This window comes from Apiospora hydei (genome assembly GCF_038363865.1).
Source record: "Apiospora hydei strain CBS 114990 chromosome Unknown utg000009l_segment0_segment0, whole genome shotgun sequence".
In the NCBI taxonomy this organism is placed as follows: Eukaryota; Fungi; Ascomycota; class Sordariomycetes; order Amphisphaeriales; family Apiosporaceae; genus Apiospora; species Apiospora hydei.
The window spans coordinates 5,833,944-5,857,938 of record NW_027117368.1 but is presented as its reverse complement, the minus strand read 5'-3'; the positions used below and the strand labels follow the sequence as shown (position 1 = coordinate 5,857,938).

At 53.5% G+C, this 23,995-nt stretch overlaps 8 protein-coding genes across 8 annotated transcripts; 5 read left to right on the top strand and 3 right to left on the bottom strand.

The window, feature by feature from the left end:
- Window positions 1-187: 187 nt before the first annotated feature.
- Window positions 188-1,243, bottom strand: PG997_013653 (uncharacterized protein; the record flags this gene model as incomplete). The annotated part of the gene is made up of 2 exons (XM_066817967.1): window positions 188-935; window positions 1,008-1,243. The coding sequence occupies 2 exons, from the start codon at window positions 1,241-1,243 to the stop codon at window positions 188-190; spliced, it is 984 nt and encodes a 327-aa protein (XP_066663659.1).
- Window positions 1,244-2,068: 825 nt separating this feature from the next.
- On the top strand, window positions 2,069-2,260 carry PG997_013652 (uncharacterized protein; the record flags this gene model as incomplete). Its single annotated transcript, XM_066817966.1, has 1 exon — window positions 2,069-2,260. The coding sequence occupies one exon, from the start codon at window positions 2,069-2,071 to the stop codon at window positions 2,258-2,260; it is 192 nt and encodes a 63-aa protein (XP_066663658.1).
- Window positions 2,261-2,478: 218 nt separating this feature from the next.
- On the bottom strand, window positions 2,479-3,303 carry PG997_013651 (uncharacterized protein; the record flags this gene model as incomplete). Its single annotated transcript, XM_066817965.1, has 1 exon — window positions 2,479-3,303. The coding sequence occupies one exon, from the start codon at window positions 3,301-3,303 to the stop codon at window positions 2,479-2,481; it is 825 nt and encodes a 274-aa protein (XP_066663657.1).
- Window positions 3,304-4,219: 916 nt separating this feature from the next.
- PG997_013650 (uncharacterized protein) lies at window positions 4,220-4,792 on the top strand (the record flags this gene model as incomplete). Its single annotated transcript, XM_066817964.1, has 1 exon — window positions 4,220-4,792. The coding sequence occupies one exon, from the start codon at window positions 4,220-4,222 to the stop codon at window positions 4,790-4,792; it is 573 nt and encodes a 190-aa protein (XP_066663656.1).
- Window positions 4,793-5,466: 674 nt separating this feature from the next.
- PG997_013649 (uncharacterized protein) lies at window positions 5,467-5,979 on the top strand (the record flags this gene model as incomplete). The annotated part of the gene is made up of 1 exon (XM_066817963.1): window positions 5,467-5,979. One exon carries the CDS (start codon window positions 5,467-5,469, stop codon window positions 5,977-5,979), a length of 513 nt encoding a protein of 170 aa, XP_066663655.1.
- A 7,670-nt stretch (window positions 5,980-13,649) lies between these two features.
- On the top strand, window positions 13,650-15,973 carry PG997_013648 (GTPase-activator protein for Ras-like GTPase; the record flags this gene model as incomplete). Its single annotated transcript, XM_066817962.1, has 3 exons — window positions 13,650-15,064; window positions 15,109-15,746; window positions 15,813-15,973. The coding sequence occupies 3 exons, from the start codon at window positions 13,650-13,652 to the stop codon at window positions 15,971-15,973; spliced, it is 2,214 nt and encodes a 737-aa protein (XP_066663654.1).
- Window positions 15,974-17,063: 1,090 nt separating this feature from the next.
- On the bottom strand, window positions 17,064-17,813 carry PG997_013647 (uncharacterized protein; the record flags this gene model as incomplete). Its single annotated transcript, XM_066817961.1, has 1 exon — window positions 17,064-17,813. One exon carries the CDS (start codon window positions 17,811-17,813, stop codon window positions 17,064-17,066), a length of 750 nt encoding a protein of 249 aa, XP_066663653.1.
- A 599-nt stretch (window positions 17,814-18,412) lies between these two features.
- On the top strand, window positions 18,413-22,322 carry PG997_013646 (POT family proton-dependent oligopeptide transporter; the record flags this gene model as incomplete). The annotated part of the gene is made up of 8 exons (XM_066817960.1): window positions 18,413-18,491; window positions 18,663-18,728; window positions 18,815-18,882; window positions 19,048-19,097; window positions 20,082-20,615; window positions 20,781-20,946; window positions 21,010-21,516; window positions 21,579-22,322. 8 exons carry the CDS (start codon window positions 18,413-18,415, stop codon window positions 22,320-22,322), a joined length of 2,214 nt encoding a protein of 737 aa, XP_066663652.1.
- Between the last annotated feature and the right edge of the window lie 1,673 nt (window positions 22,323-23,995).

Genomic DNA, 23,995 nt, shown 5'->3' with positions numbered 1-23,995 from the left:
GGGGTTAGAGGTAATCAAGATGTGGGCTGGCAAGGACGCGCGTTACCAACTGTTGCTGTAGCCAAATACCCAAGGTAGAATAGATAAATCCGATTTGGGTCGTTGGGGCGACTGCAGCCTCGCCGTTCCATGCCAGGTCCATGCGATTCGTGCCCTGCCAGTACCACTCAGCGAAGCTTGTCGTCGTTCATTTCGCTGCCGCCTTGGCGGGGGCTCGCTTCTTCCGTGGCTTCTTGAGCAGCTTTTCAACTTCCTTCCTGCCATGCATGCGCAACGTCATCTCCGTCATCATCTCGCCCCATGTGAGAGATCCATTGCACTTTGGGCAGTGGCCGCTGATGGGCAAAACCTCATCCGTCGCGCCTGGGCCAAGAAGATGCTGGCTCCAGCAAGAAACATGCCCCACGCCCTCACAGCCCGTGTTGGTACAGGCCGCATATACGCCCTCCCCAGTAGGCAGATGTTCGCCACAGACCACGCAGCTTCCCTCTCTCTCGAAAGAGAATATGGATTCCGTCTTTGTGACAATTTCTCTCAAGGGCGCATAATCCAGGGGCAGAGCGTGGATGCCCCAGGCCGGTCGGGGAGGTGTAGCAGCTTCTTCTCCTTCGGCGGCGGATCCGAGGTTTTCTACGACCCGACTCTCCGCGTTGGGCTCGAAGTCAGTCACGATCGGCATCGACTCGCGCAACGGTTCGTTGGCGGTACTGCACCACTTGAGCCAAGCTTTGTGAACATCGCGGTTGAAGAAGTGGAGCTTGAGCGGCCACCGTAGGAAGCTGGGGACTCGTAGCAGGAGGTGGAGGTTCGATATGACTGAGGTCAGACTGTAAGGCGGCCGTTTCGGGTGACCATTACGCTTCTTCTGGGTCGCGACGGTAATGCGGGCGGTCGAGGGGATGTGCAAAGACAAATGAGGGTTGGCTAAAGCCCATCTGCCGTCCTGTTAGTTAGACGCGATCCATACAGATGCTGGCATTGGTCGCAAGCACGGGTGGGGGGCTTACTCGAACTTCAGCGCAGCTATCTTGCCAGGGAAGCCCGAGACAACGGCCACCATCTCCCACGGCCGCAACGAGTTCCGCGAGGTCCGGGCCGCGCCGCCCTTCGCGACACCATTATGCTGATTGAGTCGCCTGGGTGGGTGGGGAGTCGAGCCGATGTAGAAAGATGCGTGGCGAACAGTCGAACGTAGAACGTAGACGACGTACAGCGCCGGTAGTGGCTTGCTGAGAACAGCCATAGTGGTTATGTCATGTGCGCACTAGGCGCATCTCACACAGGCCGCCGGGCTACTATTTGGAGCGCTTCGTTTGCAGTCTGGAAAGGTAATCCCATTATTGATGGCCGCATATGCAACGGGGTGGCGCGAGTGGGAGAACGAGAGATAGGCGCGATCCTGGGTATTTGAAGCTAGAGATGATGATGTCGCCATTGATTCCTGGTGCACATGTTTTTGTTGTTGATAAGGTGAGCCTTGGTGGATTTTAGCGGGTTGGCGGGGTTTTGCAGCAACCAAAACCCCTGGCAGCTTGGCAACCTGGGTGGGCTTGGTGGCCAATGGCCCAAGACCTAACCTTAGCTAACTGCCACACCCAAGGTGAGCAAGCCCAGGCCGAAGCCCAGCCACGGTTATTGCAGACAGATATGCGCACAACTCCCCCTATGTGACGATTCACCCCCTATCAATAACTAAACTCTCCCACCCACGGAGAGCGCTACGACAATTCGCATCAATCAGTCAACCTATATAAACGCCACAGTATTTCTGTAGATGGTTCCAAACCTGTGTGCCAACAGCTCCCAGTCTAGTCAATTGGAGACGATTTGTGGTTGGGTGTGAATTGAAGTTGGGCATGTTGTTAATCGTTGCTTGTTCCCCTGGTATGGCTGAAGCTTAAAAGAGGGCCTATCTGTGATTCATCTACAAATCAGCGAGTGGGGCCTGCACATCCAAAAGGACGTCCTGCACATCCCTCACAAGTACGGCTTGTTCTTTCCCGGCCCGCCTCAGCTTCGAGTGAGGGAAGCCACGTACTTCTTTCTCTTGGCTACTGGACTCACATACATGTCGGTCTTGGCCGTGGCCTTGATCCTCATGTGCAGGTACGATAACAAGCCGCCCGTCTCCTGGGGCCTGCACGCATTACTGCTGGCGATTCTGGTCGGCTTCTTCCTTATGATTTGGATCCCCATAACCCTCAACAAGGAACGCTCGCCAGGTTACAAGTGGCCACAAACGAAGGTTCGAGTCGAGTAGCAACTGCATGTGCTGTTTCCCTAAAGGCTCGCGGAAGCTAAATTGCTGAGATCCATTGAGTTGGGACATGCTACTTCTATATTGGCTACATACTTCAGGTGGCATAATGTCCACTCCATGCTCCGAGCATTGTTACTCCATGTCTCGGATTATTATTCCATTGAGTTATTCAAGAAGAGATGGAAAATGGAATAAGTACCTAGTTGCCTCTCCACCTATCAGAACTCGCGGCACTCCTTTCCGAGCCTCAGCTGTGGCGGATGAACAACAGCATGCTCTTCGGCCGCGTCCCACCACCCCAACCCCTTGAACCGCTCGTACCATGCCACGAGCTCCTTCAGCTCCTCCTTTCCGCCGTCGCCCTCGAAGATGTCCCACCCGAAAGTCAGCTCCAAATACCTGCGCGCCGCCGCGAGGCTAAAGTCAGCCAGGCCCGGCCCCTCTGTCCCGGGCGTGAGCCACCCCGTAGTCTTTAGGGACTGGGCCGCCCACCCTTGGACTTTGGCCAGGTTCTTGGCCATGCCCGCACGCGCATTCAGCGCCGCGGCCCGGCTGCGGTCCTCGTTCGCCACGCCGGACCAGGCCGATAGCACGGGCACGGCGTGGCGGGTGTAGTACCCGGAGTCGAGCATGGCGAGGTTCATGACGCCGATGATGTCGTGCATGTTAGCGACATCCACTGGATTCTTGGGCGTAGCCGAAGGACCTCCTTCTTCGCGGTTGCCGTACACGGTCTCGAGATAAACCAAGATCGAGGCGCTCTCGTAGATGTAGCGGGTCTCGCCGGTGGCCGGGTCGTGGATCCCGAGACACGGGGTGGAGGCGCCCTGGGGCGCCGGGTTGCTGGGGTCGGCGAACTTCCAGCCGCCGGCGGCCATGTCCATGTGCATGCGGTTGATGCGCAGGCTGGCGTCGACGGTCTTGCCTTCGAGGAGGTCGGCTGGGGAGGCGACTAGGCCTTTGGTGAGGAGGTAGTACCATACTCTTCGAGGGAAGAAGCCCTCGAGCCATAGCCAGAGTGTATGCTGAAGTTTAGAGGCCATACTTGACTTGGAAAGGAGATCGTATTGTTTATGCGAAAACGGGAAATTGCTTTGTTTGACTGCAAAGTTATAATGCAAAGCTGAGTGGGAGTAGAATAGGGGATGAGGATATTGAGTCTGGTTTTCAGTAATTACATGATGATGAATGAGCTACTTTATAACAATAACGCATACATACTCGACTTGCAGCGTAGCAATACTCTTCTGTTTGATATAGTCTCCGAGGACGCTAGTGTCGTTGCCGGACACTTTTGAGAACCCACACTCGGAGACATAAACTTGCCTCGTCGACTTTCCGGAAGGATTATGCGATGGGACTAGCAATGACTAGCCTTCCAGTACCAACAGTTTGCAAATTTGCCTGATACACCAAAACATTCATTAAGTGTGACAGGATACTTTGAGTCATAGACATCCATAAAGTTTGCTTAATATGTAAGCTTCCCCTTTCCTGTCCCAGAAGATCTGAAAGGAGTATACCATGCATCATCGTGCCATATGAGATACAGGTCTTGAATTTTAGGTGGCTTTTCCGCCTGTTCAGGGGTACCCTCCTTTCAACTAGTTGAAGAATGGTTCAATGTAAAACAAGGCGAAGAAAGAATATGATGGATCAGAAAATGACCATTGTAACGCTTTATTATCAATAAGAATAATAGACTTCTTCTTCAGTGGCTTCTTTGAGAAAGGGACAATGCCTCAGAAAGACGACTGTAGGAAGTAAGTCTTTGAAGCGAACAAGGGGACCCGTGCAACTGAAAAACCCCTGATTTTCGTACCACCCAATACCATCCGAAGTAGAGTAGTAGACCTCCTATCCTCACACACCAACAGTCCTCTCCCTAGCCGGAAAGCACGAGCGTCGTGCCCCTATCCACATCCACTAACTACACCTCCGAAAGCACAGTTGGGCAAAATGGCAGCCAGCACCAGCAGCACCCCACCACCCCCCACGCGCGCCATGACGCCCCATCAGCTCCCCAAGCTCATCTTGCAAGACCAGCCGGCCTGGTACGACGAGAGCGAGCTGCGGAAGAACGAGGCCTACTTCGGCTTCCGGCGCGAGCTGGCGCTCAAGAAGCTGCTGTCCTGCTACGACGAGGACGAGATCGAGGACTACCTGCGGCTCGACGACGGCGACTGGGTCATCGGCGAGGTCTTCCGGGACCTGGGGCTGGACCCCGAGGTCCATGGGTGCTCGCTGCGCGGGCTCTTTGACGATCTGTACATTGCTGATAGGGAGGAGGAAAGCGAAGGGAGTGAAATGGACTTGTGCTATGAGGACGACGAGTACTTGCAGTTGATCGAAGATAGCGACTGTGAGGATCAGGTAATGTGGGAAGACGATTCAGAGGAGTACCAGTCTGAAGATGCCCAGCAAGAACAAGAAGAGTACGACGAGTACGACGACGAAGAAGATGCTCGTGGCGAAGAGGCACAAGATACAGACGACAATGACGCCGACCACGTCCTGGGCGAAACATACTAACCTCTTCGGCGACAAACAGGCGACAAGGAACTACTAGGTTGTCCTTTGTTTCCGCAGCGAATGGTATTGTGAATACAAAGGGAATGCTGACATTCGGCAGGTGACGCACAACAATCGGCTTTGTGAACAACTGACGATGATAGAATTAGTATATTCACTAGTTGACATGTAGGTATCTATATATACCAGGCTTGACGCCACACCTTATCCGTGCTGTTTTCAAGAGCATTGCCTCAAAAAGTCCCATTGCTTCACCAAACCATCTTGCATTGCACACCAGTCGCTTCTCCTTCAGCAGCCAATCTCTCCTTCGTCGCACCGCTCGCCAAGTATACGTTGCGAACGAAGCCCGAGCCGGTCTCGACTACCTGAAGGAGTGTGACCTGCCAAAATCTGAAACCTACCTAACTTGTAAAGAAACATCAGAGCTTGGAGAAAGCAAGAATGACAATGGGATGCGGCTCTAGCAAAGAGGAATGGGAGCCAGCAACCAGGTCTCTGGCTCCCGTACACAGCCGCCACGAGCAAAGGCCCAGCCCGCCGAGCACTAACAGCAGCCCCGCCAAAAGATCTCGGCCGCGTCTCCCCCGCCTGCGCGTGCCTTCGGGTGCGGATGTTGGCACAGAGAAGGAGAAGAAGGACAGCATCACCTTGGCCATGGAGATCGACCCCGGATGCGCCGACGAGGAGAGTCCCACTTGGATTCGGCTATCTCCTTTATCCAACTCCCTGCTACGGTGCGCCATTGGGACCGTCAAGAGAGGGAAGTGAAGGAGAACAAGGATGTCCAGTACATCGACCGAGGTCTCAACATCCACTGCTCCACGCCCACAGGGGTGCCACTTGGGGATTCCCAGCGCAAGTGCGTCTGGACCGAGGCGTTCGTCAAGGGCATGACGTCCGGCGAAGTCATCATCGAGGCCCGGCGGCGTGTGCGTAAGTTTTACGCCGCGCGGCTAGCGGACCGCCAGCGAAAGCTCGATGCCTACCCGGCATCGCAACAGAGTAAGCCTACCCACCTACCCATCTCCGAAGCGCAGGAGTGGGAGAAGATGAAGCGGGACGCACAGCACTTGCGGGCAGAGATCGAGGCTCTGGGCGAGAGGATCAACAGCGGACTGCATCTGGAGAAGGACGAGGCCATGAAGAGGGTGATGCCGCTCCTCCGTGAGCGGTGGACGGCATGAAGGAAGAAGTAAAACGAAAAGGGGGCCTGATCGCCGGGGCGTGTCGCAGCCGGGACAACCGCCTTCCACAGCGGCGGGGGCCGGATGAGAGACAACTCGTACCTTAGTTTTTTTGTTTTTCTGTTTTTGCCAATCGGATGACTCGTAACTCGTCAAAAGAAGAAACTGAATGTGACTGTGATATAAATAAGTCAGACACTCGCTCGAACCGATGTTCGACCCTCAAACAAGACAGTGACCGCACGCTCGAGACAGGTTTTGATGACTGACCGACCCCGAGATAAGTATGATATGTCGGTCAACAAACCCCGTAGCTCCAACCACCGGCCGTAAGAAAGGCCAATCGATCGTCTGCCTACTTGCCATATTGGAACGGAACCCTCTCTCCACAGAATTGCCTTGATCCTGCCCCTGCTTGCGCGCTCCGCCCCCGGCCGTAGATTGCGATATGTGATGGAGACCCGAAAATCAAGGCGGCCTTGGGATTGCGATGCGTCGTCATGCGATTCAGACGGCCGCGGTTCGTCTAGGGATATTGACTCGTGTTCCCCACGATCGGCTGCAGGGTTACAGAAAACGACCTGCAGCCATGCCGCGTTATGTAGCAGCAATCCATCCAGCAGGCTGACATCGCTGGGAAGGGAAATTTTAAGAGGCCACACACGCGCACGCATACCGCAATCGGCAGGACCGTGAACGTCCGTCCGTTGGGGGTGTGGGCGAGAAACTGCACGACCGGATCCTTGGGTCGGGCGTTGGGCTCTTGGGTCTTGGCCTTCTTTCTTGGGGGCGGTTGTGTCAGTGTCACTCAGTTCAGATTTCCCAAGGCGGGCAGGCGGGCCCGAAGTTGTCGGATGCCCGGTTGCGATGCCAAATGGTCAGCTGGACACGCCATTGTAATCTTAATCGTGACTGATCCGTGGGATGGGAGAGACATGAAGAGATAGAGGGCTGAGGCGGGCGCAAACGCGGGTAACAAACATCCAGCTGCTCCAGACTACGGATCGCCGACTTTGCCGAGATGAAGCTGGGAAATAAAAAAAAGTGTCCGAGCACACACAGCTTAGGTACAGCAACAAGTATCTCTGTAGCAAGTGACGGCTTGGTCACCTGTCGCCCCCTGTCCGGTCCGTTCCCCCTCTCCCCCACAAACTTTAGCAGGTTAGTCAGGTACCAGGGGAAGCGGCAACAGGCACAGCTGCAAGGAACGAAACTAAAAGAAACACATTGCGGGCTAGACAGAGACGGATGATTCAGTTTCTCGATGCCGGTAGATTTTACCATGTTATGTATTTACTAGTATCGCCATGGAAATCAAAAGCGAGGAGAGTGTTGAGCGAGACGGAAAATGACAGAAAACCACAAGAAGAAGAGAGAGAAAAGTTCATCCAACATTGCGCGCTGGATACATACAAGCCATTTCATTTCCTTGGTCGCTTGGCTTTTCATTCATGCCATGTCATGTTATGTTGTGGCCAAGTCGCACTACACATGTCAAAATCTGCCAAAACTACGTCTGACGAAAGCAGTCTCTAACAAGTCTCATAAGTGTGTCCAACCTAGCAAAAACTTCCCCGGGCGAACTTGCTTCTCATCCGAGAAACTACAGTAGTATTTGGGACATCGGCGCTGGCTTGTATTTGCACTCTTGTTATAATTGGCTCGTATGCGAGAAAAAGATGTCGTTTCGTTATCGGTCCTCGCCGGGGGCCATGTGCCAATGCCTAGTCTATTGGTAGCTTCGGTCGCTAGGCTTGCCGGTGGCTTGATAAGAACCGGTGGGAAAAGGGGGAGGAAATGCGGCGATGCGCACTGGATGCGACCAGGCTTGGGAGGCGCTGTACGGGCTGCTTGACCATCGTAGCCACATGCTGCACATGTCGCCCGAAGAAGGGAAGATAGGCCGCATGTGGCAAGGCGTGTCTGTCCGTCTAATGCTGTCTTGCCCGGGGAGGGAGTCCGAGGGACGGCTATGCCGCATTGAATGATTCATTCAAAAAGCAAGATCGTCCCATGTACCCCGCGTCGGAAGCATCAACGGCTCACATCTTGGACGATATGCACATGGCAACGAAAGGAGCCGGATCGTCTTCGACAAGAAGCAGGGGAGCTGGGAGCTCCATACGGAATGAATCATTTCCTGGGGATGCGTCAGTGGGTGCTAGGGAGTCAGCCGCAAAAGATGGGCCAGTCTCTACATATCTGGAAGTTACGACGACAGTGACGTGGCGGCTGGCCTCTCATCCTGGGCCGAGAGGCTTGAGCAGCAAGCCAGCGTGAGTGAATACGACAGCACTGCACGGCCGGCCAGGACACCGTGGAAGCCTAGTGGCTTTTCGTGAAAAGGCCGACCGAAGATACCGAATCATGGCATGCCACCGTGAGAGTCCCTCCGTTTGGCGTGTCCTGACTACTGAGAGAGTGTGGCATGGCCTAGACTTGCGGTCAGATCCAGCCAGACCATCTTACCCGTCTGATTACCTAGGTATTAGTTCATGAAAGCATCACATCAGATGTTTGGTGGTTTGATCAATATGGTACAATGGGGAATTGGTGTAAGCCAAGAACCGCAACCGCAATACAAACTGATAGATGTATCTACGGTATCTCTGCAATCCAATCTCACCAAGGCTGAGCTAGTCAGGGTTGGTGATAAGACACTCCCAGCTCTGCGCGGGATCCAAATCGTACGCAACCTAACGGGAAGTTGTAGGGCTCTTTTGGGGCCCCAAGGCTGACGTCGCTGTGGTCTCACGAAATCTCGGTTCCATCCACGGCCGTTCCTGGATCCGCGTCGGCTGGAACTGGCATGGCATGTTGGTGTAGCGCACTGCACTTTTGTCGACATGTTGGACATGCGAGAGATTGGCAAATCCCACGGCCTGCCTCGCTCGCTCGCTCAGCCTGGAGCGGATCTGCAATGGGTATTCGAATTCAAGGGTGCAGCCGTGCGTGAGCGCGCGCGCTGGAGAATGGGGGTGGGACGTTGGGACGACGCTTGAACGCATGCTGAGCAGCACGCACACTCGCTCTCACACTCAACTCAACTCAGCCTCCCCTCCTTATTAGGCTCTCGACGCTCTGTCAGGCACCAGGCACAGACTCCGGCTATTTTGTCTATTAATTTATTTACGCGGTGCCCCTCCCAAAATAACCATTCAAGGTTTGTTTCATGTTGCAACTTCGCAAGGTGCGCCGGATCCTTGCAGCCCGTCATCTTACCGACACATCTCTCTTCTCTTTACCGACAATACCACAGTAGGCCGTCAGTGGAATGGATCATTCTCGGCAAAGTGAATTCGCTTCTTGTTTCGTTTGGCCGGGGTCTCCCTTCCTTGGACTCTGGTAGCCCGGAGGATCCTGCCGTGGGACTTTTGACTAAGGCGCCCAGGACGCCGCATCTCGAAGCGCTCGCTTGGTTTTCGAAACATCGCTGACATGCATAAGGTATGCATGCATGCATGCATGCATGCAGCCAACCCCAATTCAACGAGCTGGTACCTAAGGAAAGGCCATTGCATTTCCATTCGTGCCGTGTGAGACGGAATGGATGTTGGAACAGGACGTCAAATGGCGAGAAACGCAATTCGATAGGCCCTTGCCCTACGTAGCTTTCCCTTCCATCGATGCTATCCATCAGTCAGGCCCAACCGAGAAGGTTCCTCGAGACCGAAAATACGAGAAGACTTCCATGTCGCTGTATGTAACTAGTGCCTGTGAGTACGGCACGGCACTGCTGCGAGCACTTACAGAAAGCAGCCCGTTAATTATCTCCAACATTGTTGCATACATGCAGCAAGCAGTTGCATGGTGCGGGCGCTTTTGCTGGCGTGCCCCGAGCAGCACCCGAACTCCACTGGCGGACGCGATGCTCGCCAGACCTGACCCCAAGCACCAAGCTCAAGACCCTTGCAGATATGCTTGCCCAGCTTGCCTTTCACAGTCGAGGTGGTATTCTCAAACAAGCTCTAGCGCCGGCCCAAGACCCCCATATCAGATCAATCATCAGACCTTCTGGGTCATCTCTGGGTGGCATGACGAAAGGAGATACGAAAAGGATCCATGCGCATACAATGTACCGTCCTGTACTATTGACGACTACCGATGTACGTAGATATCGACCCATTCATTCTCCTTCACGATGACGAGCGCGAGCAGATAAGAAACGAAAAAGTATTATCAACCGCTTTTTCCCGTGACGATTGCTGCTGCTTGTGTCTCGGGACCCTAGGTTCTGCCTAGGGACCTGAGGAGGATCAGCTTCCACTGCCACTCGCGTGCCGTCTTAAAGAGTGCGTCGTCCCTGCAGCATGCATAATTGGATTGGATTATTGAGGAGGAGGGCCGCGCCCGTTTTTTACTCAAATAGGTGTGATGAGATACGCCTTATGCCGCATGTGGCCCCCGGCACGCTCGACTTTGTTTCAGAGCCAACAATAACCCGAGAAGGGAACAAATGGAAGAGATGCATCGCGGCCTCGGGTGGCCCTGGATGGTCCTGGATGTCACCAGGTGTTTCGATTATCGAACATGAACCTGCGCAGCTCCCACATCATCATTCATGCTATGCTGCTAGCTGCCTGCTATCAAATTAGAATCGTCGGTAGTCTGGTAGCTACGGTACTGTGAGTTGAGAGCATGAACGATTGCTTGATCCATTGCTGCCCCATCGGGCTAAACTAGCCTCCCCCTCCTTCCGATCGACGTTCCTGGCCGATCTTTTTGGACTTCTCTGCGCCCCCAACCAAGACATTTGCACACCATCTTTCAGACTCCAGAAGCGAATCTATCTATCTTCTCGCTGGAGACCCGGCCTAGTGGCCCAGTCAGCAAGTGGCCCTGATCCCAGGGCAAACGGCACGCAGGTACCGAGAGGCCCCGATCACATCAAGCAGAGTCGAAGGAGGTGTGTAATATGTACGGAGTATACGTGAACAATTCAACCATGCAGTAGATAAGGCAGGCAGGTGACTTTTAATTCTCGTTGAACACCAGCTCTGCATTCATACATATGTATGTACATGTAGATGGAGATATCTCGGTGCAACAAGAAAAGGCCTGCTGATTAATAACGAGTTGACATTGATGATAGCGACTCCGAGACTCCTCTTGTTCCCTCTTTTCATTCCTTTTCTATCCCATCTGTCTCGGGGAAAAAACAAGTTTGGCCGACCGACTATTGGCTAATCGTTGCAACCCATCCATCTCGCCTACTACTACATACTACTGCCACATCAGGAATTACCTGCTTGTACGAGTGGTAGCAGTAACAACAACTATACAGGTTAGTATATCCAACATTGGAAGTGTCCATATCATGTAAAATCGTATGTCGCGGACTTGCTGCCAAATCCAAGTCAAGTCAGTCAGCCAGTCATCTCCACTCTTTCGGCTCTGTCAACCATCGGCCAATTAGGCAGCCGACTAACATTGAATACTGCAACCATCCCTAAACCAGAGTGGGAAACGGCCTCGTCGTGCTAGGCTGGAAGGGGCAGAGAAAACAACAAGAAGAGATGAAGAAATACGGATTGGTATTGTGACTCGGTGGGAGTACGTGTTGCGAATCTCTTCTGTTGTGAGTAATCATCATCATCATCATCATCACCATCATCAGCTGGCTCCAGTACCTCGCAATGCAATGTGCCTGCAACCTGCAGGCTGCTCCATTTCGTTGTATTTGATGTTCAGAGAATGAGATGATGATATATCAATCAACGCATGCGCACCATCTTACAGGCATGGATGGGCAATTGCACTGCAGATCGATCCGCTTCCGTTTTTTCTTCCGGCTGTTTTTGCCTGCGTGCTGCTCTGTTTTCCCCGATTCCCCTTTTAATAAGGTGGGCAGTGGCAGGCTTGCAGGCCAGTGGACTGTGGCCCCAGTCTCTGCCTAGTTAGTCTCTGCCCAGTCTTTTTGCTGGGCTCCAGTCTTTCTGGCACCGCCCCTCGATGTGCCTGACCTTGCCTGACCTCTGCACGCTCTGAAACGGCGAGTTATTTGCAAGTATCAAATCAATCGCGGGTATCCCACTTGGGGCCTGGCCGACTCGCCGCGCTACTGCACGAACTGCTGCTGCACCCTTTCTAGCTGCAGATGCGCTATCAGCGACCCTGGAATGCTGCAATCCTTGACCCCATGTACTGCCCAAGGCCGTCCAACCATTTCGTCCCCCATCACCCACCCTATCACCCTCCATCAGCCATCAGACAGTCCCGTCAGGACAGGCACCAAAGCACCAAGCACCTCGGCCCCCTCCTCGTCCTACTTTACCTTATGTACCTTACCTACCTTGCTACCTTAACCCATAACGAACTGGATTTCACGTTGTAGTAGTGTGTGTCGGTGTCTGGCTGTCCTGGCTGTCTCTCTGTCTCTCCGTCTAATAGTGCTGGTCGTTGATTGGAGACGACCTGGAAGTCGCCCGCCCTCGTCTTTCTTCCCCTTTCATCAGAATCCGAATCAATTCAATTGAACCAATTCGCACTCTCCCTCTTCCCACCACACACCCCTCCCCCGTAAAATCAACAACGTCCTTCGACCTTTTCCCTCTTCCAGTCCGGGGCCTCCTGTCTGTGTGCTTGCATTTGCACTTGCGACAGATCTGCAATCATCGCATCCAAAGAAGGCGACGAGACCGGCCGGCCTTCCAAATCCTTCCAGCCCCGTCTCAGCCAAATCAAACACGTAGAAAACTGGTGCAACATTTCAGCTGCAGCCTGCGTGTCTCGAACAAGAACGGTTGTCTTGTCTGACCTCAAGCAAGGCCATACCCTCTCTCCCTATTCGTCGCCCTTTTTCGACCGGCAACCGCCCGCACTTTATGTTGTCAAACACCAATTTCGAACCCGCTGCTCATAATTATACCTAACCTGCCCTATTGACAACCACGCGCCGGCCAGAAGGCTGTTTCTGTCCGACCTAATATATACGCCCGGAAAACCCACTCTGCCACCGAGCGCAACTCCTCTCGTGGGCCCCTAATTGCATTTAGTGCCGCGCCTGGCAACTGCTGGTCATAAGGGGTAGCCTCTTACTGTTTTTTCCGTCCAGAGAGATTGAAGCAGCACACAAACACACACGAGTCAGCTGAAAGAAAGCTAAATCCCGAGATACCCCCTTAGCAAGGCGCTTTCAATCGACGCGACTCTGAACAAGAACAAGGCGTGTTACCTCGACGCCTGACGCCAGGAGGGACCACTGCGGCGTTCTTCATCGACATTCCGCGGCGCGAACCGGCCTGGTCGCCGACCCTCGAGAAACCCCCTACACTCTCTTGCATTCCAGTCCTTTCATTTCAGCTCCTGCTGTCAGCCAGCGAGCCGATCAAATTCCGACCCGACCCGACCTACTCTTACGAGAAGCCACGCCCGACTTTGTCGCGCTCTGGCGCCAACTCTTTTTTTGCCAGCAAGTCACCAAGTGTGCTTGCCCATTACCGGAAGAAAAGAGCGTTCAGTCGCCCGTGCCAATTAGCACCACCGCGACCTATCGCCGCCTCCTCCCCCTTACGGGACTGCCTTTGCCAGTCACGCGAGACCTCTAGGTCGATCCACCTCCCTTAATGCCGCCCAGGACCAATTCGAGCATGTCCGTCATGTTACAAACTCCGTCACGGGCGTCGACGGCCTCGTCATCTTCATTTCAGCCAATATCTCGCCAGAACACCATGTCGTCCTACGATGGCTCCCGATCAGCCCGCCAGTCGAAGCGATACTCCATGTCGGCGCTGTACATGTCCATGTCCGCCAACGAGAGCGAGTTGGAAATCGAAGACGAGTTGGCCAAGGCCCAGAAGGTTCTCCGCGAACTCAAGTCCAAGATCTCGTCGCAGTCCAAGAAGAACTTCGTGCTCGAGAAGGATGTGCGGTATCTCGATTCGCGGATCGCCCTGCTCATCCAAAACCGTATGGCCCTAGAAGAACAAAACGAAGTGGCAAGCCATCTGGAAGATGGCACCGAGCTGCAGGAGGGTTCGTTCCCCAACGACGACAAGACGCAAAAGTACGGCAACTTGCTGTTCCTCCTTCAGTCTGAGCCGAGACACATCGCCCACCTCTGCCGCCTCGTATCCATGTCCGAAATCGACTCGCTACTACAAACCGTCATGTTCACAATCTACGGAAACCAATACGAGAGCCGTGAGGAGCATCTCCTCCTGACTATGTTCCAGTCCGTCTTGACATACCAGTTCGATACGACTCCCGAGTACTCTTCTCTCCTGAGAGCAAACACGCCGGTCTCTCGAATGATGACGACTTACACACGCCGTGGTCCAGGCCAAAGCTTCCTGCGGTCTGTCCTCGCCGACCGAATCAACAGCCTCATCGAGCTTAAGGACCTCGACTTGGAGATCAACCCGCTCAAGGTGTATGAGCGCATGTGCGAGCAGATCGAAGAGGACACTGGCAGCCTGCCTGCTTCCCTACCGAGAGGCATCACCGCGGAACAAGCGGCAGAGAACGCCCAGGTCCAGGCCATCATCGAGCCCCGACTGACCATGTTGACCGAGATTGCTAACGGCTTTCTCAACACCATTATTGACGGATTGGATGAGGCGCCATACGGAATCCGGTGGATTTGCAAGCAAATTCGAAGTCTGACGAAGAGAAAGTACCCAGACGCCAACGACCAAATCATCTGCACACTTATCGGAGGTTTCTTCTTCCTGCGTTTCATCAACCCCGCCATCGTTACGCCAAAGTCATACATGCTCATTGACGGTGCTCCGGCAGAGAAACCACGGAGAACTCTGACCCTGATCGCCAAGATGTTGCAAAACTTGGCCAACAAGCCATCGTATGCCAAGGAACCATACATGGCAAAACTACAGCCCTTCATCCAGTCGAACAAGGACCGCGTTAACAAGTTTATGCTCGACCTGTGTGAAGTACAAGACTTCTACGAGAGCTTGGAGATGGACAACTACGTGGCATTATCCAAGAAGGACCTTGAGCTTTCAATCACGCTCAACGAAGTTTACGCCATGCACGGCCTCCTCGACAAGCACACTGGAGAACTGTGCAAGGACGAGAACTCCCACTTGGCGCTCATCATCAACGAACTTGGCCCGGCTCCCCGCAAGTGCCTAGGAAAGAGAACCGAGCCATTAACCTGCCTCTCTTCAGTCGATGGGAGACCGCCATTGATGATCTAACAGCTGCTCTAGACATTACTCAAGAGGAAGTGTTTTTCATGGAGGCCAAATCGATCTTCGTCCAGGTCATGCGATCTATTCCGCCTAACAACTCGGTTTCTCGCAGGCCCCTCCGACTGGAGCGAATTGCCGACGCCGCCGCTACCTCCAAAAACGATGCTGTTATGGTCCGCAAGGGTATCAGAGCAATGGAGCTCCTGAGCCAGCTCCAGGAAATGAAGGTTATCGACAAGTCGGATCAGTTCAGTCTCCTCAGGGACGAGGTGGAGCAGGAGCTGCAGCACCTCGGTTCGCTGAAGGAGGGTGTGCTCACGGAGACACAGAAGCTCGAAGAGGTGTTCAAGACGATCCGGGATCATAATTCGTACTTGGTCGGGCAACTCGAGACATACAAGAGCTATCTGCACAACGTTCGGAGCCAATCGGAGGGTACCCGCCGCAAGCAGCAAAAACAACAGGTACTCGGCCCCTACAAATTCACCCATCAACAGCTAGAGAAGGAAGGTGTCATTCAGAAGAGCAATGTTCCGGACAATAGGAGAGCCAACATCTACTTCAACTTCACCAGCCCCCTTCCTGGCACTTTTGTTATTTCACTCCACTACAAGGGTGAGTCCCTCGATAGTGATAGTTGGATTCCTTCATTTAGCAGTCCTCTAATAAATGAACCTACAGGTCGAAACCGAGGACTCCTAGAGCTGGACTTGAAGCTCGACGATCTGCTCGAGATGCAGAAAGACAACCAAGATGACTTGGATCTCGAATATGTTCAGTTCAACGTTACGAAAGTATTAGCATTACTGAACAAACGATTCGCGAGGAAGAAGGGGTGGTAATCCAGACAACTTTATTCGCAGCATACCGATTTCTTCAATACGCAACAACTTGCCGTTACTCTGGACGTCAACCGTCGGTTGCGCTCTCATCTCTCTTCCTTCCCGTGGCTTGGCGTTCTGGCGGGTCATTTCGACGTGATACCAATACTTTTGATATACGACCATCGATTTCCTCCTCCACATACTCTCGGAGATGGCTTGCCGGTTTTTTCTTCTTCTCTCTGACCGACCCACGATCTCCTTGTACTACTATCGAATCTTACTCGGAGGACAAGCTTTGTTTATGCATCCCGTTTTTCCAACAGCGACTTACGATCTTCCCTGTTTTCGGCGGCAATGGCGCGCCGGCTCATGTGGCTACCGGGCAATACACGCTTTTACACCAGTGTTTGCCTGTATATTTCTAATAAATCTACCTTCCACGGCCTCTTGGCAAAACGGCGTCGACAAACTTCGTTGCCGACCACAATGCTTTTAATCACCAAGGTTTTCTCGTCGGTGCTGCTACTACGTTTTGCACGACATAAGCAGCAGACCGCACCCCCGCCCGATCATGGCGATGGCGGACAGCGACTGGTATGATGTGATGTGGACAGTGATTACGGGGAATGGAGTTACGGCTGGTCCGGAGGCTCAATGTATTATTCGTCTTTTAAGGTTGGGGTGGGCACTTCTAGTAATTCCCTTATGAAGCATGAGTCGTCGACGCTTGGGTTGGGCAATTTGCTTTTTCATTCTTCATCTTCCCCTCGTCGGAGCAAGGAGGGGAGAGGCATGTCATGGTGGGATCTTATACGCAAATCAGTGGTCCCGGCTTAGTAAAGAGAGGGTAGAGGGGCCTTGTGCGTGCGTGCGTGTGTGAGCGTGGTTAGTTGGTGCTTGGACGGATAGGGGTTTCTAGGTTGGTGTCACAACGGCCACTGGTCTCGAGCTCTCTTCTTACACACGCAGATAGACGAATCTCATGAAACATTACATTTCGATTTGACTGCCGATTACTAGCTCCATACGTCCGGCTCGGCCCGCACCACACGCGTTATGTGAACTCCATGTTGTCCTGCAGGGGCATCATGCCTATCACCATACCGTCCTACAACTGACAAATCAGGTACGCGTTTTCTCTGTGACGGTCCTCTACTGCGACGACGCCCTCCTCGCTCGCGGTGGTGGCGGCGTTGACCTCTCCTCTCCCGTTGGGCCTATCCGTTGCTGCGGCCTTGTAGAAGAACGTGTGCGAGCGGGTGCCGCGGCGCATGCCCTTCTTGTGAGGGACCCAGTCGAGCGTTATCTCGACCTCGGAGTCGGGCTGGATGCGGCCGTAGGGGATGTTGAACACGAAGGGCAGCAGGCCGGTCCAGCCGTCGGCGAGGACGGCCGGGTTGGAGCGGGCGGCGGCGTAGTGAATGACGGTGCCGTTGGCCGCGGCGTCGGTGTAGGTGACGTAGACGCTGTAATGGGCGCCGCGGCTGATGGTACAGGGCCACTTGGCGGGCAAGGTGCGGTCTAGGCCTAGGGTTAGGTTGTAGGTCGGGCCGGGGACCAGCAGGTGTCGCCGGTTTGGGGGACGAGGCGGGCGCCGTCGCAGGAGGGGGCTTGGCCCATGGTGGTGGTGTCGTTGAGGGGCGGATAACTCAGGGCAGGCGGGAATGGGGATGAGATGGGGTGGTGAAGTTGCGGCTGGTTGGTGTTGGTGTTGCTTGAGGGAAAAGGAAATGAGAAAGGGGTGGATCAACGTATGGATGGATGGATGGTGTCTTCTTCCCAAAGGCTTCAGTTGGGGCAGAGAAGCGGAGTTTGTTATATAGTCACCCGGCGGCTGTCGAAATGGTGGCGATGCCATTGCTGCTGTGGGTGGGCAGGCACCTTGTTGGGCATTGTTGATATTCGGGCCTGTCGACTAATTCTCGCCAAAACGGCGTTTTCTGTTGACATGGGCAGTTGCGCAGATACACTGCGTCAATGTCATGTGTGTCTATGTCGGTATGTAGAGACGCATCAACAAGACACCGGACTATAAGGTAGCCAGTATTCGGCGGCCCCAGTATTCTAGTTGTTGCATTACACTGGGAAACCTTTGAATTCGGATGTGAAGATAGATGAGCGTTGGCAGATTGTACTGTACCTACCTTAGATACTGCGAGTATGGCCTCGTGATCGGCCAGCCACCCTCCAGTCGACAGGCCTCAAGGTCCAGGAAAGACGTATCGACTTCAGCTTTTCGGGACGACTCTATTGGTTTTGGTTGACAGACACATTGATGGCGACAACAGAGGCAGGAGGTCAGATGCTTGCCTTCCACATTACGTAAGTAGGTACTTTAGGTAGGTGGCAAATTTGCGCAGATATGCCCGGCCAGTCTCAACCTTCTCTGCCTCTTTCTTTCATCCGGCTAAACCTTCAATCGTTGAAAACGACGGGATGTCAGGCCTGTGAGCAGTGATGGATTTCGACTGTCCTGGTTGCTTCGCTTTTGCGGCGTCTCCTGCCGAATCGATTGGCCGTGTAGCTCTAAGCCCGTGTAAGTTGAGCTCGGCCGTGCTGGAGATTTGTTACCCGCCCAAACAAGTGGCTCCAATTTGGGTGAAGCTGCTGCCAATCGAAACGGACTCGAGATTGAGGACGGAGCGTGAGGGCCTGTCTTAATATCATTTTGGTATAGAGTGTTCCTCATTCTCTGGATTCCATCCAGACTGGTATCGGCACATGCGCGATTGGGATCCCAAGGGGCAGATAGGTGTTGTGGCCCACTACGAAAGTGAGTGCAAGTGCAGGTGCCAGTGCAGGTGCCAGTGCTGTAGCTAAACCACCTCCACACCTGCCCAGCACTTTGCTGAACTCCAGCGGTTAACATTTATGCTGACAGCAACACCAGCACGGATTTCCATCGCAACATTGCACAAAACAACCAGGTAAGTAAGGCTTATCAGCCGCATGTAGTCGTACGGCAGGACTATGCGACCTTCCATCGTAAGGCAAGCAAATGACGGCAAGCTCAAGGCGGTCATATGACTATGGGGCGGTCCTTATCGCTCAGCTCACATCACGGACAGGATGTATCGCTAACGGACTCCCAGATACTTGCTCACTCTCAGAAAGTTGCCTCGCGACTTGAACTTGGCAAGCTGTAAGCATGGCGTGAGCAAGCCAACCTGGATCTCGCATTCCGTCGGGCCAGGGTCATTTTCCTGGTCGGCCCAGATCGCTCTCGGTTTTCCTGCATACACGACCGTCGCATCAAGCAGCTCAACGATGCCATGTATACCCTGAAAGGCAGGAGGCATTTTGCCCAGGAATGCGCCAAGCTTGAGACCTATCTCCCCCACAGAATTGACCTGCGTTAGACTCCGCTGCCCCAAGAGCTCGGCCTAAGGTGCCGAGAAATGCCTACCTTACTGAAGCTTTCGCCAACTCAATTGACCCGAGCTACCAAGGAAGCAATGCGATGGAGGCCGTTCACCAGCATATCGCTGCCTGTTTTGGAAGGTTCAAGGGCCTATGGAATGACGGAAGAACATCCAAGGAACCCTTTTAAGCCGAAGCTGCTACTGTAGGTAGGACTGTGGCAGGGTGGCAGGGTAAGGCAAACCACCTTATCAGCCCACGGAGCTCTTTTTCGCCTGCTGTGCTACACGACCACGAATTCGCGCCCGCCTGTGGAGAATCACGAGATGTTGGTTCATTAGTGATGACCCTCCAGCTATCGGTCAGAATTAAGTGCAGTCTTGGCTATCTGGGATGCCATGTCTCTCATAGGCACGATTGGATGCAACCGCTGATCTTGTCTCTAGTTGAATGGCGTGCGGGGGAGAAACGTTCCATTGGCACTCCCTCAAACTCAAATCCTACATAATGAGGCGCCTACCAGCGCCCGCGGCTCCAGTTGTTTTCTTGCTCACCCATTGAAACCATTCGCATAGGCCCTCAAAGTCTCTCTGTCTGTGTTTCGGTATCTGGTCGAGAAATCAGGGTGACACAGTCCAAGTTACGCACACCCTTCTGAAACTCTACTCGAAGTCGTGCTTGGTAACGAGGGATCGAATATTGTTTGCGTCCCACGACTAGGTTACTGTGCTGCAATACAGATCTAATGTCGACGACGGAAGACAAGGTGGAAACGGCGGGGCCCCCCCGCGGGGAATGCCACAACCCCACCAGCACCGCTACCGCCATCCGATGTGAAGAAGGAAAGCCCCGTCTCGAGTGAAACTCCACCAGCGCCCGACACCATCACCGAGAAAGAGGCTGGCGAGAGCGTCGCCATCACCGGCCCCAAGATCGCCGAGATCCTCCGCGGCCCCAACGGCGAGGAGTACCCCACCAAGGAGGAGCTCGACACGCTGCGCCGCGTCAAGGGCAAGATCCACTGGATCATCTACACGGTCGCCTTCTGCGAGCTGTGCGAGCGCTTCGCCTACTACGGCACCACCCAGGTCTTCGTCAACTTCATATCCGAGCCCCTGCCGCCCACCTCGGACGCGGGCGCCGGCGGGACCTATGGACAGTCGGGCGCGTTGGGCATGGGCCAGCAGGCCTCGACGGGCCTAACCCTCTTCAACAGCTTCTGGTCTTACCTCATGCCGCTTTTCGGCGCTTACATGGCCGATACGTACTGGGGCAAATTCAAGACCATCAATGTTGCCATGTGAGTTTTATTTCTTAGATCTAGTTACTTGTTTGTGTATGCTGCGCCCACTAGCAATGCCTTGCTTGTTGGTCCAATTGAGCTTTTCCATCTCATGATGCTGGCTGTCCACATGCAGTTATTGCATCGCGACAATTGGCTCAGACTGATAATGTAATATTACAGTGGACTGGCAACCTTTGGTCACATCCTGATTATCGTTTCGGCCCTCCCGCCTGTGATTAAAGCCCCGAACAATGCCGCCATGGCGCCGTTTATCATTGGACTGATCTTCTTCGGCATGGGCGTTGGTTTCTTCAAGACCAACATTTCGCCCCTCATCGCAGAACAGGTATGACAGACCCTGCCTCCAAGTTGCATCTTCTTTATGCAGTTATCTGATCCGCTTATCTAGTATGAATCGACTCATCCACGCGCCACCGTCAAGACGCTGCCCAGCGGTGAGCGGGTCATCGAGGACCCCATCATGACCATCTCCGTCATCTACATGCGATACTACTTCTTCATTAACGTTGGAAGTCTGGTCGGTCAGATCTCAATGGTCTATGCCGAGAAGTACGTCGGCTTCTGGCTGTCCTTCACGCTCCCAACCATCATGTTCCTCATCTGCCCCATGGTCATGTTCTGGTGCAGGAACAAGTACGTCCGCCTCCCGCCCACGGGCTCCGTCCTGGGCAAGTCGATGGGTATCATTCGTCTGGGGATGAAGGGGCGGTGGTCTTTGAACCCCGTCACGACCTTCCGCCACATGGCCTCCGACGACTTCTGGGAGAGGTCGAAGCCTAGCAAGATCGAGAACAGGCCTGCTTGGATGACGTTTGACGATGCTTGGGTCGATGAGGTGCGCCGTGGGTTCAAGGCCTGCACCGTCTTCTTCTACTATCCCATCTACTGGCTTCCTGTAGGTTATGCCTTCCGGCCCCCCTTTTCCGCATGTGATTGTTGCTAACCAGCACTCCCAAGTACAACCAACTGTACAACAACTTGGTCTCGCAAGCCGCCACCATGAAGCTCGGCGGCGTCCCCAACGACATCGTCAACAACCTGGACCCCATCGCCCTACTCATCTTCATCCCCATCACCGACAAGTTCATCTACCCGGCCATCGCGCGGACCGGCTTCAAGCTGACGCCCATCAAGAAGATCACGCTCGGGTTCGCGTTCGGCACCCTCGCCATGGTCTCGACGGCCGTTGTCCAGCACTACATCTACGTCGACTCCCCCTGCGGCGACCACCCGACCAAGTGCGCCGAGGGTCCGCCCCCACACATGAGCGTCTGGATCCAGACCCCCGCCTACGTGTTGATCGCTTTCGCCGAGATCGCCGCCTCCATCACGGGTCTCGAGTACGCTTTCACTAAGGCGCCCAAGAACATGCGGTCCCTCATCACGGGCGTCTTCTGGTTCGCGCAGGCGATTTCGTCGGCCATTGCGCAGGCGTTTGTGCCGCTGGCCAAGGACCCCCTTCTGGTGTGGCTGTATGTCACCGTCACGCTCATCGCCTTCCTCGGTGGCATCGGGTTCTGGTTCACATTCCGTAAGCTCGATGCGGAGGAGGAGGCGCTTAATACCCTGCCCGACTCGGAGTTCCACGGGAGTCGCAACAAGGACGAGGACCCGGAGGCGACTCTGGCGGTTAAGCAGAGGCAGGAGGAGCAGAGGAAGTTGCGGGAGGCGCAGGGGCTTGAGGGGACGCATGTGATTTAGTGGTAGTTGGGTAAATGTCTTTTTGGCATATTTTACTGAATATTAGCCAAAGCAACGGATTTGGTTTTTAACTATATATATATATATATGAGATTAATGTTAGAGATCTAATCTGATACACTTATTGTACACCCTGTCACTTGTGTGCCCTACTATACTGACAGTCAGTTATCCGGGAATCTTAGATATGGTCTAGTCTTGCTACCACAGTAAGGCTATCGACGATGATAGCTTTTCCATTGCCACCTGCTACGATGCCAATGCTACCCCAGTCGGGTTATTTACAATTTTATTCCAATACTGGAATAATAGGTTCGGTTATCCCTAGCTGATTCCATTGGTAACAATGCCAACATTCTGGGAAGCTTAGGATAACACCGGCCCCCTGTTGCAAACTCAAGTCCTATGGGTGGTGATATATGGTAGGCCCTCATAGGACGGCCGAAAAAGCTCGTACTGTAAGGAGATGGACGGCCACTATGTTGGGCAGCATGCTCGGGGGTTGGAATTAGTAAATTGCTGCTTTTTACCTACGTGTGTTACAGTCAGTCCGAGCTTAAGTAAAAGATCGACAGGAACTTTCCCTTTTTTCCTTTTTTGGCTTTTTACTTTTTCATTTTTCATTCTTCCCCCTTTTCGTTTTCTTTCTTCTTTTCTGTTTCTGTGATACCACGCGCACCCACTAACATACTAACATCCAGAACCAACAGCAGCAACCACCACCACCGAGGACTACGACGACAACGGAGACGTAGTGGCCAACGGCCTGTCCGGTCGATGTGCTCCTTCATGTAGGTTCCAAGCTCCGCGCATGACATTAAAGCTATATGCTGGCCATATAAATTTCATGCTGGCCTAGGTGTACTTGAACAGACACCGCATGTGAAATATCCCGGAGGAGCCGTCACGGACATTGATGGCTTCTTTCGTCCAGTCGAAGTTGTAGAGGTGCTCATCCGCATTCCATCGTTTCTCCGGCTTTCTAAGGACTTGATTAGCGTCCTGCTCCCTTGCGAAATCATCAAGGCATGACAGGTTGAGAATTGCATATCTGGTTGACGGAAAAACCTTACGATAGCTACTTAGTGAGCAGAACTTGTCGGTCGAGCCGGATTACATTAGAAAGGGGATGTGGCTTTGATATCGTGACTGTCAGTTCAAAGCAGCACTTAAGTGCCTATTAGAAACGTAGGTGACACATGCATTTGTTTATCCCAAGGCAGATGTCACAGCTTTAAACCACTAGGATGAGTGTCGAGTCTCAACCATAATAAAAGAATGACTCTTAAACGGAACGTGTTATTTGTATCTACTCGATCCTCAGATAATTCTCCGTCCTTGAAAGCATTTTGCAAACGCGTGCAGGCCCTTCCTAACCTATGATATATCCATGGCAATGGGCTGGCCGTTGAAGGTAAAGATAGTCTCGCCGCAGGTTAAGATACGCGGATCAGAGATGAAACTTTTGGTCCAACAGGAGCCAGCCAATTCCAGAGGGGACAGTGCTTCATGGCGGAATGGGGTCTTGATTCAGATGATCCAGGACGAACTACGCGAGTTCGAGCGCTCCTTAATGGGACTCTGAAAGGTCGACTTGAAGGTCCTTGGCGATCTAGAGTGAGGTTTTGCGTGGACTATGAATATGTAGCCAGCCGAAAGGCCGTTCGAAGGTT